The sequence below is a fragment of the Procambarus clarkii genome, chromosome 22 (assembly GCF_040958095.1).
Source record: "Procambarus clarkii isolate CNS0578487 chromosome 22, FALCON_Pclarkii_2.0, whole genome shotgun sequence".
Classification (NCBI taxonomy): domain Eukaryota; kingdom Metazoa; phylum Arthropoda; class Malacostraca; order Decapoda; family Cambaridae; genus Procambarus; species Procambarus clarkii.
This window is the reverse complement of record NC_091171.1, coordinates 20,778,189-20,795,898: the sequence shown is the minus strand read 5'-3', so window position 1 is coordinate 20,795,898 and position 17,710 is coordinate 20,778,189. Positions and strand designations below refer to the sequence as shown.

The window sequence follows — 17,710 nt, the reverse complement described above, 5'->3', positions numbered from 1 at the left end:
GCAGTCTTTCCTGTAGACATATATTATTAAATATGACCGAAAAAGTAAGATTAATAATTCTAACACGAATTTTCTCAATCTTTCATACATTACGCTTCACTGTTGGAGGTAAATCAAAAATCAATTCTCCAAAATATATATAGAAAATAAAAATGAATTTTGGAGAATTGATTTTTGATTTACCTCCAACAGTGAAGCGTAATGTACGAAAGATTGAGAAAATTCGTGTTAGAATTATTAATCTTACTTTTTCGGTCATATTTAATAATATATATATATATATATATATATATATATATATATATATATATATATATATATATATATATATATATATATATATATATATATATATATATATGTATATATATATATATTACACAATTAGAGAGGTGGAACATGTAAGGAGAAAACCCAGTCAATATGTTATATATCGTCTTAAATTTGAGACACATAGCTTGTAGTATTACATTAATATCTATGTATTTTCAGGGCCACTATAACTTCCCTCGATCAAGGGACTCTCGGGCTAGCTATAGGGTCGTCTAGCAGGCTCTCGCCTCGTGTAATAGGGATCTGATTTCAACAGGATTGTATTACCGCCCATTTATCAATCCCCCTTCCCCCCCCCCCCCCCACAGTTTCCTGCTCCCAGCACTCGTCGGTAAGTGAATGGCCTTGAAGGTGGCACTCTGCTGCCTACCTGCACTCACCCCCTGAATGTTGGGATTACATCTGTGTTGTTTTGAATGCTCTTCTCTTTATACTCGCAAATATTCACACAAGAAAATATATATATATATATATATATATATATATATATATATATATATATATATATATATATATATATATATATATATATATATATATATATATATATATATATATATATATATATATATATATATTATATATATATATATATATATATATATATATATATATTATATATATATATATATATATATATATATATATATATTAGTATATTTTGGTAGCAGTCTTTCTTGTAAACTTATGTTGTTGAATATGACCGAACAGGTAAGATTAATAATTCTAACGCGATTCTTCTCAATATTTCTTATGTTTTTCTTCAATGTCGGTGGTAATAAAAACAACATATCTCCAAAATTAATTTTTTAATTGTCTAACGCCTGAACGCGTTTCGTAATTCGTATTACATTTTCAAAGACTTAATTTACACACAAATTCTTCGTACTTATACTCAATTGGATGAGGTGATATGGTACAAAAGTTTTGGATGAGGTGACAAACACAAGACAGAACACGAAACAATGGGTATAAATTGGATAAGTGAACATATGAATGGAAGTAACTGCAGAAGGTCTATTGGCCCATACTTCCTCTTGCTGCTTCCATATTGGTTCGGGGTCTTGAAGTAGATAAAATATAGTTGTGCATTAATTGTCTGTTGATTGCTGGTGTTGACTTTTTGATGTGTAGTGCCTCGCTGATGTCAAGCCACCTGCTATCGCCGTACTTATCGATGATTTCTGTGTTGTTTGTTAAGATTTCTCTGGTGATGGTCTGGTTGTGAGATGAGATTATGTGTTCCTTGATGGCTCCCTGTTGCTTGTGCATTGTTAGTCGCCTAGAAAGAGACGTTGTTGTCTTGCCTATGTACCGAGTTCTTTGGAGCTTACAGTCCCTAAGTGGGCATTTAAAGGCATAGACGACGTTGGTCTCCTTCAAAGCGTTGTGCTTGGTGTCTGGCGAGTTTTTCATGAGTAGATTGGCCGTTTTTTTGGTTTTATAATAAATTATCAATTGTATTTTCTGATTTTTGTCTGTAGGGATGACGTTCCTATCAACAACATCTTTCAGGACCATTTCCTCCGTTTTATGAGCCGTCGAAAAGAAGTTCCTGTAAAATAGTCTAATTGGGGGTACAAGTGTTGTGTTGGTTGACTCTTCAGAAGTTGCATAGTGTTTTACCTTTCTTTTTATGATGTCTTCAACGAAACCGTTAGAGAAGCCATTGTTTACTAGGACTTGCCTTATCCAACAGAGTTCTTCATCGACTTCTTTCCATCCTGAGCTGTGGCTTAGAGCACGGTCGATGTAAGCGTTGACAACACTTCTCTTGTACCTGTCTGGGCAGTCACTATTGGCACTGAGGAACATTCCTAAGTTTGTTTCTTTGGTGTAGACTGCAGTATGGAAACCTCCGCTCCTTTCCATGACTGTTACATCCAGAAAGGGCAGCTTCCCATTTTTCTCCATCTCGTACGTGAAACTCAACACGGAATTCTGCTCAAATGCCTCCTTCAGCTGCTGCAGACATCTGGCATCAGGTACCTGTGTAAAAATGTCGTCAACATACCTACAGTATATGATGTGTTTCAAGCCCATGTCAACTAAGACACTATGCTTGATGGTGCCCATGTAGAAGTTCGCAAACAGGACACCTAGGGAAGACCCCATGGTGACCCCATCTACTTGCTTATACATGTATAACCCTAGAGCGGCAAGTTTTCTCTTTCAGTGCCTCAGTGTCGCGATCCAGAGGGGGAATGCCCGGTGCATCCTCAGTTCCTGCCCGGCGTCAGAGGAGTTCGAGGAAATCTACAGCCTCTAGGAAGCGAACTTTTTCTTGTGTCCTCTTAATGTTCATTTTTTGTATAAAATCAGATATGTAACTGTATAACCTTGCATAATAAAGTGTACACCATATAAAAAGGGGGGTGATAGGAGAAGCGAACACTCATACGTATTCAGAGTTAAATGGCAAGTTTTTCGCTGAATGCTCTGTGTTCCCTTCTTTGAGGCTGGGACTTTGAGGATAGCTTTGAGGAAAGCTTTGAGGCAATATATATATATTGTCATGGTGGGTGGGCCGGGGCTCTGCTAGCACTCAGCTGCTAGGGGCTCAAAAGGCTGGATACTCAGCCCCTCTGACTCCCTGGATTCACCGGAGTCTCCTTCGTCACACAAGAGAGGACCAACAATGCCCACCTCCGCAGGTCTTTGCTTCCACCACAAAAAGGGGGGGTGCCACTGATTCACCCTGGAAGCCCTTCAGTCAAACACGGGGAAACTGCTGTTAACAGTTCCGGCCTAGACCCGTGGAGGAGTGAAGGAAGACTCAGGCTGACCTTATGACAATAACCTCCCTGAGTCTTGCCTGCCAGACAAAAAGGTTACAGGAACTCTTTTCCCACCTGTTCTCTATCTTCTTCTTAACAAGGTCGCCAGCTGGGTTATTATATCCCCAGCAATGCAGTTCAGTGGGCGTATTATATATTGTTTGTAGCCAGAAGGTTGCTACTCCCATAGATCTGCTACTAGACTGTCGGCCCAGGGAAGGTCTCTGTGGCTTTACCTCTCTCTAGCCACTACGTTACTAATTGCCACCATTCAGGCACTGATACTGATCGGAAGGCTAAGGGTACACTTTTATATAAGTCCGTGCCGTCTTTACCACTCTCCAGGCAATAAGAACTTCTATAGAGAACGTAATGTTCCCTAGGTGGTACTATGATAACCTTCGTGTATGCTCATAGAGAAATATTATAAATGGAGGCACACTTAAACACAGTGATAAAATGTGTGAATTTACTGACGCAAATTACATGAACACACATACAATCACAAGTAATACATGAATATGTAAATAAGGATAATAAGTCTGGAGATCGCCAGCCTCTTCTTCCATGACCTCCAACACTCCTTCAACTGGGCAGAAAGACAGGAGTCCCACACTCTCTCACAGGAGGGCCTCTTCACCACGTCGGCACCATCTTCTTCACTGTCCTGCCATCCATACACACTGTCCCCTCTGACAGTCCTGTACACAAGCTGCCTTGCAGCCTATTCTACTACTAAAGTATTAATGTTCTATTGCCACATACATAAGTAAATATTGTGGCCTAACTAGCCTACTCACACAAGGGGTAATGGGAGGGAAAATGATCTACCTTACATTCCTGGCTCACGACACCTGTCCCTCGATGGTGTGAGGTTCCCACGCTTCCTGAGTCGATCCTTGACGATCCAGGAACGTTCCACAGGTCCTCAGGTGTCGTGGAGCCTTCGCGTCGTCGCCGTTCCAATCCCTGAGATTCAGCTACCCCAATCCTGGTTCATCGATGGGCACTGAGCTAATCACTACTTTCCCACACTCGCCCCTTCCACAAGGCGTTGCTCCTTGTCCTAGGAACGGTGTCGTCCTTCCAAAACCCTCAGTGGATGTGACCCGGTCACAGCTAGGCTTGCCCGCCACACCTTTCCAGGCCCCTCAACGTCCAGCGTCGCCGCCCAGCGTCGTCGCTGAATATTTCCAAGTTTGGAACTCTTTTGCTCAATAAACTTGGTTCCTTTTTGCTTCCCAGAAGCGCGGGGTCTCCATTACGTGAGATGGGCTGCGATAGCCAGCTCTAATCCACTAAGAAAGGCTTGTAGAGCCTCAAATCCTTGAGAGATGACCGAGGTGCGTCCTCTCACTTCCAAGGTCAGATCAACTCTGACGTTGGCGCCGCCCGGGGCACTCGGTGACGTCACAGCGGGCCCTGATTGGTCGCCCGCGACCTAAGTAGACTAATCCGCGATCGGCTAGTGTCCCTTCCAAAACGTCATATCTGCAGTAGAGGATACTCTTTCATTTTATATCAGGGCGCCAATTTCCCCTTACTTAAAACTTATAATGTAACTTTCTCCCTTAACTGGCAGCCGGTCTGGTCGCCACATATATCAATAGACTCCCTGAACCTCAGAGAATCAGTAGGGAGAGCTGATATGACTCTTAAAGCGGGCAAACGAAAGAAATAGGAGAGGGCACCGTAACATACCCCTCCCCTTAAAATAAGAGTCATATCGGAAGAGCAGCACTCAAGAGGGCAACCTATACTCTCGCTCCCTCCGTTCCTGAAGTGTCACTCCTCCAGTTGGTGACGTGGCTCGTACCACCTTGCCAGTCACTTGCCTCATTATATCTCCACCTCGCATAGGACCGGGTGTGATGGGTGTTCCCTGAACACCTACAAGAAATCCTCTCTCCATGGCTACGAGAGTACTCCAATGGCTCGTTACCACTGTAAGATTCAGTGCATGCAGCGCCTCCACCGCATCGTGCACTCCGAGATAGTCTTGCACTTCCACTGCGTCCTATAGGTACTCCATGTTTCGTCTCATGAGCTCCTCTTCGCCAATCCTCTCTCTTCTCGGTTCCTCTTCTCCCATAGGTGCGTTGTCTCCTCACAGTGGCACTTGTCACCTGTACTCCATCCAGCAGCTTCCCCTCTTCCACACTAGGCTTTTGCGATGGCCCAATGCCCCTCTGGTTAGGCTGGCGCCTACCCTGGGTGTACCTATTCCCTGCTTTCTTCATATTGCCTTTCCTATACCATTCGCTCCTTCGTTCCCGACGAACATTTTCACTCCTCCATGAGATTCTCTTCCTTGCAGACGTCTTCTTCGGTTCGTGGTTGGACTCATCCACCTCCCTGTAGCTCACCTCACCACGGTGGTTCATCTTGCACCTACCACTATTCATCTGGCTGGCATAGGGTGCACTGCGTCGTGGCTCCTCCACTCTGCCCCTCACTGCCGTTCGCTCATCCACTGAGCTTATTTTATTCACGTTTCTGTGTGGAGGGAGTGCGGTCTGCAGCCTCTTCACTGCCCCAGGCGTTTGTACAGCTGCTCCTCGCCACTCCTCCTCACGCATCATCAGGCTTAGTCGGAGGTCCTCGTCGGGGTTTTCCACGACCTCCGACGACCTCTCTGCACTCTCGCCCTCGTTGTCGTCGTCTCTGGCGACGTTTCCCCTGGCGAAGTCGGCTTCCTCACTACTATCCGGAACGACCGATACCTCACCTGGCAGGGTTGTACCGCTGCTTGCAACATAGGCACTCCTGGTCCAATCGGGTTGTATCCTGCCTCCTCCGAGGTCATTACCCAGCACCATCTGTACATGCTCTAGGGGTAATTTAGGGGCTACAGCTACAATAGCTTTCTCGACTCCGCAGTCGGCAATCAACTGTACTTCGTGAAGTGGCAACCTGTATTCCTCCCCCACACTGCGTATCCTCACCACTCCCACAGGTGAATCATTAAATTCCTTGGGGAGAATACTCCTGGTTACCATACTTATGTCAGCACCCGTATCTCGAAGAACGGCAACCTCCACTGGGTCTGACTTTCCAAACTTCACGTTGGCCCCGAAAACGAAGGGATGTTCACCCAACTTCATTTCCCAACCATTCACGTTGGGTCCACTATAATATGGGGTGTGAACAAACACTCTCTCTTTTCCAACATTAGTCCTATATTCCTTTGGTGCTCCTCACACTCGCGGGCATAATGTCCTCTCACACCACAGTTGAAGCATCGGCTGCCTCCCCTGGGCGGCCACTCGCCAGTCCCTCTGGCGGTACCACTTGCAGACGTCCCCTGGGTCCTCCTTGGACTCCCTGTCGTCGTGTCCGGGACTGCAGCACTTGCTCCCGAGCTAGGTCCACTGCTCACAGCTTGGGGCTTCCTTCCCGCGTCCCTTGAGCTCTTGAACTGGGTTACCTCATTGGGCACACTACTCTTGGGAGAGTCCCCACCCGTCCTTGCTCCTCCTGAACTCCTAAGGTTCCCTCCCAACCTGGGGTTAGGCGAGTGTCTGGGTGGCCCCTCCCTCCTGAGATGTAGTGCCTCCTCCAGCATGTCGGCGCGGTCCGCTGCAGCCTTCAGGTCCTTAATACCTGCTTCTCTCACCCTTACTCGCAACTCAGGATAGAGCACCGACATAAACTTCTCCATCACTATCAGTCATTTGATATCATCCGCCGGCTCCGCTTCTTCCGCCTTCAACCATCGTAGGAATTTCCGTTCCATATCCCTGGCGGTCTCGGCGTAAGACTTCCCCGACGCTCTTGTACACTCTCTGAACCGCTTCCGGTACATCTCCGGAGTCAGCCGGAAAGAGTGGAGCACCGCATTCTTAATCGCGTTGTAACTAGTACACTCCTCTAGGTCCAGCATGTTGTAGGCTTCCCGGGCCTCACCAGTCAACCTGCCCTGGACCAGAGCAGCCCAATCATCTTCCGGCCACTCCTTCAGAGTTGCAATCCGTTCAAAGTGTTCGAAGAACGCCTCAGCTTCTTGTGGTTCGAACGTAGGTAAGTCACGTTCCCTTACCTTGAGGTCATCCTGCCGTGCAGGCAGTGAGGGCAGACCACGTTCAACGCGACGCAATTCAACTTCTTTCTTTGCCTTTATCTCCTCCAGTCGCAGTTGTCTCTCTCCTTCTTCTCGCTGTAGCTGCAGCCGTGCTTCTCGCTCATGCTCCTCTCGCTGCAGCTCAGCTGCACGTTCCTCTCGTTGCAGCTGCAGCCGTGCTTTTCTCTCCTCTTGTCGCAGCTGGGCTTCCAGTTGCATCTTCATTATTTCCAGTTGCAGGCTCCTCTTACTACAGCTGGACCTTGCACTGCTCCCATGTTCACTGTGAATTCCCTCCACACTGGTAGGCGCTTGGGGTGGCTCTAGTCGGGACGGTTCACCTTGCGACGGCTCTCCTCAGGACAGCTCCTCTTGAGATGGCTCCTCTCCCGTCGCCTCCTCTCGAGCTGTGAGCTGTGCCATGATCTCTATCCTTCGCTCCACTACCTTAGTCGTCCTCAACCTGATCCCAAAGTGGTTTGCCACTTGTTGGAGCTGGGCCTTGGTACACTCTTCCAAAATTCTCTCGTCCTTTGTGTCAATAAATTTCTTTACTTTGTCCTCCTCCATCTCTATATCATTGTGCATACACGACAGCACAGACAGGTTAGTAGGCACTAATTTCACCGTTTCAGTCCCTTAGCTGGTTGAGTAACAGTACCACTGAATTCACTGGCCACACTGTATTTGTACCCTGGCAACACTTGTCTCGAAATTTGGGCCACACTGTAGCTTGATCCACGCTTCCTGGCGAAGTTCCCAGTTCTTGGCTACCGGGGTTCGAATCCTGGCAAGGTCGCCAGTTCTCTGTCACGGGGGGTGGGCCGGGGCTCTGCTAGCACTCAGCTGCTAGGGGCTCAAAAGGCTGGATACTCAGCCCCTCTGACTCCATGGATTCACCGGAGTCTCCTTGGTCACACAAGAGAGGACCAACAACGCCCACCTCCGCAGGTCTTTGCTTCGACCACAAAAAGAGGGGTGCCACTGATTTACCCTGGAAGCCCTTCAGTCAAACACGGGGAAACTGCTGTTAACAGTTCCGGCCTAGACCCGTGGAGGAGTGAAGGAAGACTCAGGCTGACCTTATGACAATAACCTCCCTGAGTCTTGCCTGCCAGACAAAAAGGTTACAGGAACTCTTTTCCCACCTGTTCTCTATCTTCTTCTTAACAAGGTTGCCAGCTGGGTTATTATATCTGCACCCCAGCAATGCAGTTCAGTGGGTGTATTATATATTGTTTGTAGCCAGAAGGTTGCTACTCCCATAGATCTGGTACTAGACTTTCGGCCCAGGGTACTCTCCCAGGAAGGTCTCTGTGGCTTTACCTCTCTCTAGCCACTACATTACTAATTGCCACCATTCAGGCACTGATACTGATCGGATGGCTAAGGGTACACTTTTATATAAGTCCGTGCTGTCTTAACCACTCTCCAGGCAATAAGAACTTCTATAGAGAACGTAATGTTCCCTAGGTGGTACTATGATAACCTTCGTGTATGCTCATAGAGAAATATTATAAATGGAGGCACACTTAAACACAATGATAAAATGTGTGAATTTACTGATGCAAATTACATGAACACACATACAATCACAAGTAATACATGAATATGAAAATAAGGATAATAAGTCTGGAGATCGTCAGCCTCTTCTTCCACGACCTCCAACACTCCTTCAACTGGGCAGAAAGACAGGAGTCCCACACTCTCTCACAGGAGGTTCTCTTCACCACGTCGGCGCCTCTTCTTCACTGTCCTGCCATCCATCCATACACACTGTCCCCTCTGACAGTCCTGGACACAAGCTGCCTTGCAGCCTATTCTACAACTAAAGTATTAATGTCCTGTTGCCACATACATAAGTAAATATTGTGGCCTAACTAGCCTACTCACACAAGGGGTAATGGGAGGGAAAATGATCTACCATACATTCCTGGCTCACGACGCCTGTCCCTCGATGGTGTGAGGTTCTCACGCTTTCTGAGTCGATCCTTGACGATCCAGGAACGTTCCACAGGTCCTCAGGTGTCTTGGAGCCTTCGCGTCGTCGCCGTTCCAATCCCTGAGATTCAGCTACCCCAATCCTGGTTCATCGATGGGCGCTGAGCTAATCACTACTTTCCCACACTCTCCTCTTCCACAAGGCGTTGCTCCTTGTCCTAGGAATGGTGTCGTCCTTCCAAAACCCTCAGTGGATGTGACCCGGCCACAGCTAGGCTTGCCCGCCACACCTTTCCAGGCCCCTCAACGTCCAGCGTCGCCGCCCAGCGTCGTCGCCGAATATTTCCAAGTTTGGCACTCTTTTGCTCAATAAACTTGGCTCCTTTTTGCTTCCCAGAAGCGCGGGGTCTCCAATACGTGAGATGGGCTGCGATAGCCAGCTCTAATCCACTAAGAAAGGCTTGTAGAGCCTCAAATCCTTGAGAGATGACCGAGGTGCGTCCTCTCGCTTCCAAGGTCAGGTCAACTCTGACGTTGGCGCCGCCCGGGGCACTCGGTGACGTCACGGCGGGCCCTGATTGGTCGCCCGCGGCGTAAGTCGGCCAATCCGCGATCGGCTAGTGTCCCTTTCAAAACGTCATATCTGCAGTAGGGGATACTCTTTCATTTTATATCAGGGCGCCAATTTCCCCTTACTTACAACTTATAATGTAACTTTCTCCCTTAACTGGCAGCCGGTCTGGTCGCCACATATATCAATAGACTCCCTGAACCTCAGAGAATCAGTAGGGAGAGCTGATATGACTCTTAAAGCGGGCAAAGAAATAGGAGAGGGCCCCGTAACAATATATATATATATATATATGTCGTACCTAATAGCCAGAACGCACTTCTCAGCCTACTATTCAAGGCCCGATTTGCCTAATAAGCCAAGTTTTCATGAATTAATGTTTTTTCGTCTACCTAACCTACCTAACCTAACCTAACCTAGCTTTTTTTGGCTACCTAACCTAACCTTACCAATAAATATAGGTTAGGTTAGGTTAGGTAGGGTTGGTTAGGTTCGGTCATATATCTACGTTAATTTTAACTCCAATAAAAAAAAATTGACCTCATACATAGAGAAAAGGGTTGCTTTATCATTTCATAAGAAAAAAATTATAGTAAATATATTAATTCAGGAAAACTTGGCTTATTAGGCAAATCGGGCCTTGAATAGTAGGCTGAGAAGTGAGTTCTGGCTACCAGGTACGACATATATATATATATATATATATATATATATATATATATATATATATATATATATATATATATATATATGTGTGTGTGTGTGTGTATATCACGAAAATAAAACACGTGATTAAAAATGTGACAATGTCAGACCACGGAGGAAAAATGAAACAGGAATTTCCTTAAGTACTTTCGTATATTAATAAACTCCTTCTGAAGATGTATTAATATACGAAAGTACTTAAGGAAATTCCTGTTTCATTTTTCCTCCGTGGTCTGACATTGTCATATATATATATATATATATATATATATATATATATATATATATATATATATATATATATATATATATATATATATATATATATATTTATATATATATATATATATGGATGCCAAACCTGTGACAGGTAAAAACATGTTTTCATGAAAAATAATGCCATTTGTTGCGCCTATGAGCAACACACACAATACTAAATATGTTACGATTCCATTTCCATGTGTTCGATTGCATTGATAAATTGAATTTTCTTAGATTTTCATTTTTTTTCATTTTGATTTAATTATTTTGTGTAATATTGCGTTGGAATTGAGCTGTGTTGTTTACCATACCGTTCATTTCGTAAATATAAGTATAGATGCAATACCTGTGACAGGTAATAACTTTTTTTTTTTAAACAGTACCATCTGTTGCACTTTAGAGCAACACACGCTATACTATATATGTTACGATTCCATTTCAAAGTTTCCGATTAAATTGACAAATTGAATTTTCATAGATTTTGATTTATTTTCATTTTGACTATTTATTTTGTGGGACATTGCATTGGAATTGAGCTGTGTTCTTTACCGTACCGTTCATTTCGTGAATATAGTTTATTTTTTCTATTTATTTCATTGATTTTCATTAAGGTTTTTAAATTGTTTTCCTTATATTTCAGTGATGGGGAACATAAGATTATTTTGGAATGCATCGGATGAGGGAGTGGGAATGGTGGGAAGGATGAGGGGATGGGAGTGAGGGATGGTGGGGACAACGAGGAGACAAGGGAGAGGGACGATGGTGGGGAGGAGGGGACGGGGGAGTTGGGGGATGGTGGGGACGAGGGGACGAGGGAATGGAAAATGGTGGGAAGGACAAGGGGACAGGGTAGTGGGGGATGGTGGGGTGTACGAGGGGACGAAGGAGTGGGAGATGGTGGGGAGGACGAAGGGACGGTGGAGTGGGGACTGATTAGAAGGACGAGGGGATGCTGGAATGAGGGATGATGGGGAGGACAAAGGGAAGGGGGGGGTGATGGCAGGGAGGACAAGGGGACAGGGGAGTGGGGAATGATTGGGAGGACAAGGGGATGGGGGAGGGGTAATTGATGGGGAGGACTGGGAGACAGGAGAAGGGTACTGGGGTACCGGCCACGCGTTGACCGGGTACTAGCTGTACTAACTAGAGGGTACTAACTGGGTACTAACTGCACCGGGTACTAACTAGCAAATGCCCGACGCAAACAATATACCTTATCAACATTTGCAATGAATGCCACCTTATGAAACACATAACCATTGCAGAGGTCCATAAAACAATTATGGGTTTCAAAAACAAGGCGCCGGGCAACAGCAAGATAAATAAGATGGTATTATCCAACCTACCAGAAATTGTACTCCATCAATACACACGTATAGTAAATGCAGCTCTTGCATCTGGACTATTCCCCACGTACGTCAAGAATGCCACAATAAGATTAATCCCCAAGCCAGGTAAACCCCCAACCCAAACTGAAAATTACAGGCCAATGTCCCTCCTCGAAGTACCAGGCAAAATATTTGAAAAAATAATCAATCAGAGACTTGTGAAGTACATTGAAGAGGAAGAGAAGTATAACTCCAGGCAGCATGGGTTTAGAAACCGCAGAGAGGTCCATACAGCTATAGCCAACGCAGTGTCGAAAAAAGATCAGTGTAATATAGTGCTTAGAGACGTTTCGAAAGCTTTCGACAAAGTGTGGCACACTGGCCTAAAATAAAAGATATCTGAGCTAGGACTTCCTGAGAGAATTACTGCTACTCTCTGCACCTTTATAGACAAGAGAACTGCTAGGCTTAATATCGGCAGCTATTTGGGTGACGTAGTAGAACCGGCATGTTTTCTCTTCCAGCGCCTCAGTGTCTCGGTCCAGAGGGGAAATACTCGCTGCGTCCTCGGTTCCAGCCCGGCGTCGGAGGAGTTCGAAGAAATCTACAGCCTCTAGGAAACAAACTTCCTCTTACGTTCTCCTTATGTTCATTTGTTGCAAACAATCATATATGTAACTGTATAACCTTGTAAAATAAAGTGTAAAAAAAGGGAAGTGGCTGGATAAGCGAACAGTCATACATGTTCAGTTATATATATATATATATATATATATATATATATATATATATATATATATATATATATATATATATATATATATATATATATATATATATATATATATATATATGTATGTGTATGTAAATAAAATAAATAGCTTTGAACAAAACAACATGTGTGGAAGCATCGGAGTGTGTATATATGAATGCTACACAGTATTCATCTATACACATCCATATATGGTGAAACACATCTGAAGAACCTCTCACACATTCACAGCTCTCTGATAAGAGAGAGCGAGCTTAGCTTAGCTGCTAACATTCACACATCGTGTCAGCAAGGCGGACAGCCCGCCTGCTTTCATACCTCACACTGTATTTCCCACTTGTAAACTTCCCTTCACCTATGCCTCTCCTTCCTCTTTACTTCCCCCCCCCTCCCCCCTAGCTGTACCCATTGGCCGGGTACAGCTAATATATATAATTATAAATTTAAAATATAAGCCTCATAACATATGCCTTTTCGCAAAGATACGAAAATTTCCAAGCTTATTATTCTGAATAGTTTTCACTGTTGTTGAAATTTAATATTTGTATAGTGTCTGGTGTGGTATAGTGGCTTGTGTGGTATAGTGTCTGGTGTGGTATAGTGTCTGGTGTGGTATAGTGTCTGGTGTGGTATAGTGTCTGGTGTGGTATAGTGTCTGGTGTGGTATAGTGGCTTGTGTGGTATAGTGTCTGGTGTGGTATAGTGTCTGGTGTGGTATAGTTGCTGGTGTGGTATAGTGTCTGTGTGGTATAGTGTCTGGTGTGGTATAGTGGCTGGTGTGGTATAGTGTCTGTGTGGTATAGTGTCTGGTGTGGTATAGTGGCTAGTGTGGTATAGTGGCTGGTGTGGTATAGTGGCTGGTGTGGTATAGTGGCTGGTGTGGTATAGTGGCTGGTGTGGTATAGTGTCTGGTGTGGTATAGTGTCTGGTGTGGTATAGTGGCTTGTGTGGTATAGTGTCTGGTGTGGTATAGTGGCTTTTGTGGTACAGTGTCTGGTGTGGTATAGTGTCTGGTGTGGTATAGTGTCTGGTGTGGTATAGTGTCTGGTGTGGTATAGTGTCTGGTGTGGTATAGTGTCTGATGTGGTATAGTGGCTTGTGTGGTATAGTGTCTGGTGTGGTATAGTGGCTTTTGTGGTATAGTGTCTGGTGTGGTATAGTGTCTGGTGTGGTATAGTGTCTGGTGTGGTATAGTGTCTGGTGTGGTATAGTGGCTGGTGTGGTATAGTGGCTTGTGTGGTATAGTGGCTTGTGTGGTATAGTGTCTGGTGTGGTATAGTGTCTGGTGTGGTATAGTGTCTGGTGTAGTATAGTGGCTTGTGTGGTATAGTGTCTGGTGTGGTATAGTGTCTGGTGTGGTATAGTGGCTGGTGAGGTATTGTGCCTGGTGTGGTATAGTGTCTGATGTGGTATTGTGTCTGGTGCGGTATAGTGTCTTGTGTGGTATAGTGTCTGGTGTGGTATAGTGGCGTGTGTGGTATAGTGTCTGGTGTGGTATAGTGGCTTGTGTGGTATAGTGTCTGGAGCGGTATAGTGTCTGGTGTGGTATAGTGGCTGGTAAGGTATTGTGCCTGGTGTGGTATAGTGTCTGGTGTGGTATAGTGTCTGGTGTGGTATAGTGTCTGATGTGGTATAGTGTCTGGTGTGGTATAGTGTCTGGTGTGGTATAGTGGCTGGTGTGGTATAGTGTCTGGTGTGGTATAGTGTCTGGTGTGGTATAGTGTCTGATGTGGTATAGTGTCTGGTGTGGTACAGTGTCTGGTGTGGTATAGTGTCTGGTGTGGTATAGTGGCTGGTGTGGTATAGTGTCTGGTGTGGTATAGTGTCTGGTGTGGTATAGTGTCTGATGTGGTATAGTGTCTGGTGTGGTATAGTGGCTGGTGAGGTATTGTGCCTGGTGTGGTATAGTGTCTGGTGTGGTATAGTGTCTGGTGTGGTATAGTGGCTGGTGTGGTATAGTGTCTGGTGTGGTATAGTGTCTGGTGTGGTATAGTGTCTGATGTGGTATAGTGTCTGGTGTGGTATAGTGGCTGGTGAGGTATTGTGCCTGGTGTGGTATAGTGTCTGGTGCGGTATAGTGTCTTGTGTGGTATAGTGTCTGGTGTGGTATAATGGCTTGAGTGGTATAGTGTCTGAAGTGGTATAGTGTCTGGTGCGGTATAGTGTCTTGTGTGGTATAGTGTCTGGTGTGGTATAGTGTCTGGTGTGGCATAGTGGCTTGTGTGGTATAGTGTCTGGTGTGGTATAGTGGCTGGTGTGGTATAGTGGCTTGTGTGGTATAGTGTCTGGTGTGGTATAGTGGCTGGTGTAGTATAGTGTCTGGTGTGGTATAGTGTCTGGTGTGGTATAGTGCCTGGTGAGGTATTGTGCCTGGTGTGGTATAGTGTCTGATGTGGTATTGTGTCTGGTGTGGTATAGTGGCTTGTGTGGTATGGTGTCTGGTGTGGTATAATGTCTGGTATGGTATAGTGTCTGGTGTGGTATAGTGTCTGGTGTGGCATAGTGCCTGATGTGGTATAGTGCCTGGTGTGGTATAGTGGCTTGTGTGGTATGGTGTCTGGTGTGGTATAATGTCTGGTATGGTATAGTGTCTGGTGTGGTATAGTGTCTGGTGTGGCATAGTGCCTGATGTGGTATAGTGCCTGGTGAGGTATTGTGCCTGGTGTGGTATAGTGTCTGATGTGGTATTGTGTCTGGTGTGGTATAGTGGCTTGTGTGGTATGGTGTCTGGTGTGGTATAGTGTCTGGTGTGGTATAGTGTCTGGTGTGGCATAGTGCCTGATGTGGTATAGTGCCTGGTGTGGTATAGTGGCTGGTGTGGTGTAGTGCTTGTGTGGTATAGTGGCTGGTGTGGTATAGTGCTTGTGTGGTATAGTGGCTGGTTAGATATTTATGGTGAGAAAAAGTTCATTTTAAATTTACAGAGTTGTGTGTTCAATGGTCAGCGTTTGAAGGTAATAATTAGACACAATTTGCAACATTAACAACGTATGGTAGAAAGTGGAAGTTGACACGACACGTATGGAAGACCTGCTGGAGACCCACCACCGTGCGTCAAGCGGCAGATGACAGTCAGGTTGATCGAGACGTTGCAACGGTTGCAGAAGTAAGGGTGTGTGTGGCCCATGCCTCAGGACCTGGCCGGTCAGGCCTGGTACGTCTTGGCCGGTTACTTACAGTAATGTATGTGGTGTGTGGAGTGTTGTTACTGGGTGTAGAGTACTGGAGAGTACTGGAGAGTACTGGCACTTACCTTGTTGTGTAGGTCCGGTGAAGAGCACCCAGGTCACCAGCACCACTTTCACAATCACCTCCATCTCACCAAGCACTTTGACCAGCGGATAAATTGTCTTTCCTCCCGAGTCTTCGATGAGACCAATCTCAGTTTTGGAAGTTGCAGTAAACGTTATTTTTTATTAATTGTTCGTTTTCTATGCCGGGAGAGAGAGAACACGAGACCGAGAGATGAGGGAGGACTGCACAGTGTTCAGGCTCAGGACGGTAGAGTGGGAGGCTGGTTGTAGGCCTATGAGAGGTGATTGAGGAGGAGGAGGGGCGGTGGTGGGCGCAGCGGCCCACGTGGAGTGGTGGGCGGGGCTCCTACAGTCAAGGTCGGCGGTACACTATGTTGTGCTGGCCGCTGGCTTGGCCTCTCACCACAACCTGGCTGCTGGCTTGGCCTCTCACCACAACCTGGCTGCTGGCTTGGCCTCTCAACACAATTTGTCCGACGGCTTGGCCTCTCACCACAATCTGGCCGACGGCTTGGCTTCTCACCACAATCTGGCCGCTTGTAGTACTTTGGCGTGTGCACGGCGACACAGTCCGTGCGGGAGTGTGTGGTGTGAGAGAGAGTGAGTGGTAGGCCTGGTGGTGGTGGTGGTGTCACTCAGCGAGTGGAGGCTGTATGAGGCTGCCACTCCAAGCTGCACACTCTCCAAAACACCCCTAGCAAGTGTCTGGCGGCCAGGAGAGTTATCTTGAGAGTGCGGGCGCCACGTGTCCTGCCAGTGAGTTAAGACACGTGCAGAGTGCGAGGCACGTGGCCAGGCACGACCCCACGGAGACTTTAAGGACTAACTGTGGAGCGGCAGCGGGTGGTGTGGAGTGTGGAGGGTGGAGAGAGTGGAGGAGCATGGGGTGGAGAGAGAGAGAGAGAGAGGACTGGTGGAGCCCGGCCCAGTACGCGCGCCCACACCCAAAGGCTGGAAAGAACTGGTCTCCCAAACCCGCCTCGCCACAGCTATATCCCCAACACGCAACCTCAAGGCGCCTACCACCATCCACCCCCCACCACACCCCCACCCACCACCCCAGGGGCCTGTCCTGCCCCCGCCTCCCAGACCCTCCCCACCCACACCCACAACGAAACCAGCCCCAACCCCCTCTCCTACTCTCCTACAACCAGCCCCAACCCCCTCTCCTACTCTCCTACAACCAGCCCCCGGCTACCACCACACTATAGCCCCTGTCTTACTCCACTCCAACCAGCCCCTGGCAACCACCACACTATAGCGCCAGTCTTACTCCACTACAACCAGCCCCCGGCCACCACCACACTATAGTCCCAGTCTTACTCCACTACAACCAGCCCCTGGCCACGACCACACTATAGTCCCTGTCTTACTCCACTACAACCAGCCCCCGGCCACCACCACACTATAGTCCCAGTCTTACTCCACTACAACCAGCCCCTGGCCACGACCACACTATAGTCCCAGCCTTACTCCACTACAACCAGCCCCTGGCCACGACCACACTATAGTCCCTGTCTTACTCCACTACAACCAGCCCCTGGCCACCACCACACTATAGCCCAGTCCTACTCCACTACAACCAGCCCCGAACCACCACCACACTATAGTCCAAGTCTTACACCACTACAACCAGCCCCCGGCCACCACCACACTATAGTCCCTGTCTTACACCACAACAACCAGCCCCCGGCCACCACCACACTAT

General features: G+C 46.6%; 1 protein-coding gene across 1 annotated transcript in view; it reads right to left on the bottom strand.

The window, feature by feature from the left end:
- The window catches only part of LOC123757623 (chordin-like protein 1), a 398,947-nt gene extending 382,009 nt beyond the window's left edge, over positions 1-16,938 (bottom strand). The window contains exon 1 of the mRNA XM_069329531.1: positions 16,002-16,938. Within this exon, the coding sequence (XP_069185632.1) occupies positions 16,002-16,065 (64 nt within the window). The 5' untranslated portion in view covers positions 16,066-16,938. The remainder of the gene's footprint in view (positions 1-16,001) is intronic.
- Between the last annotated feature and the right edge of the window lie 772 nt (positions 16,939-17,710).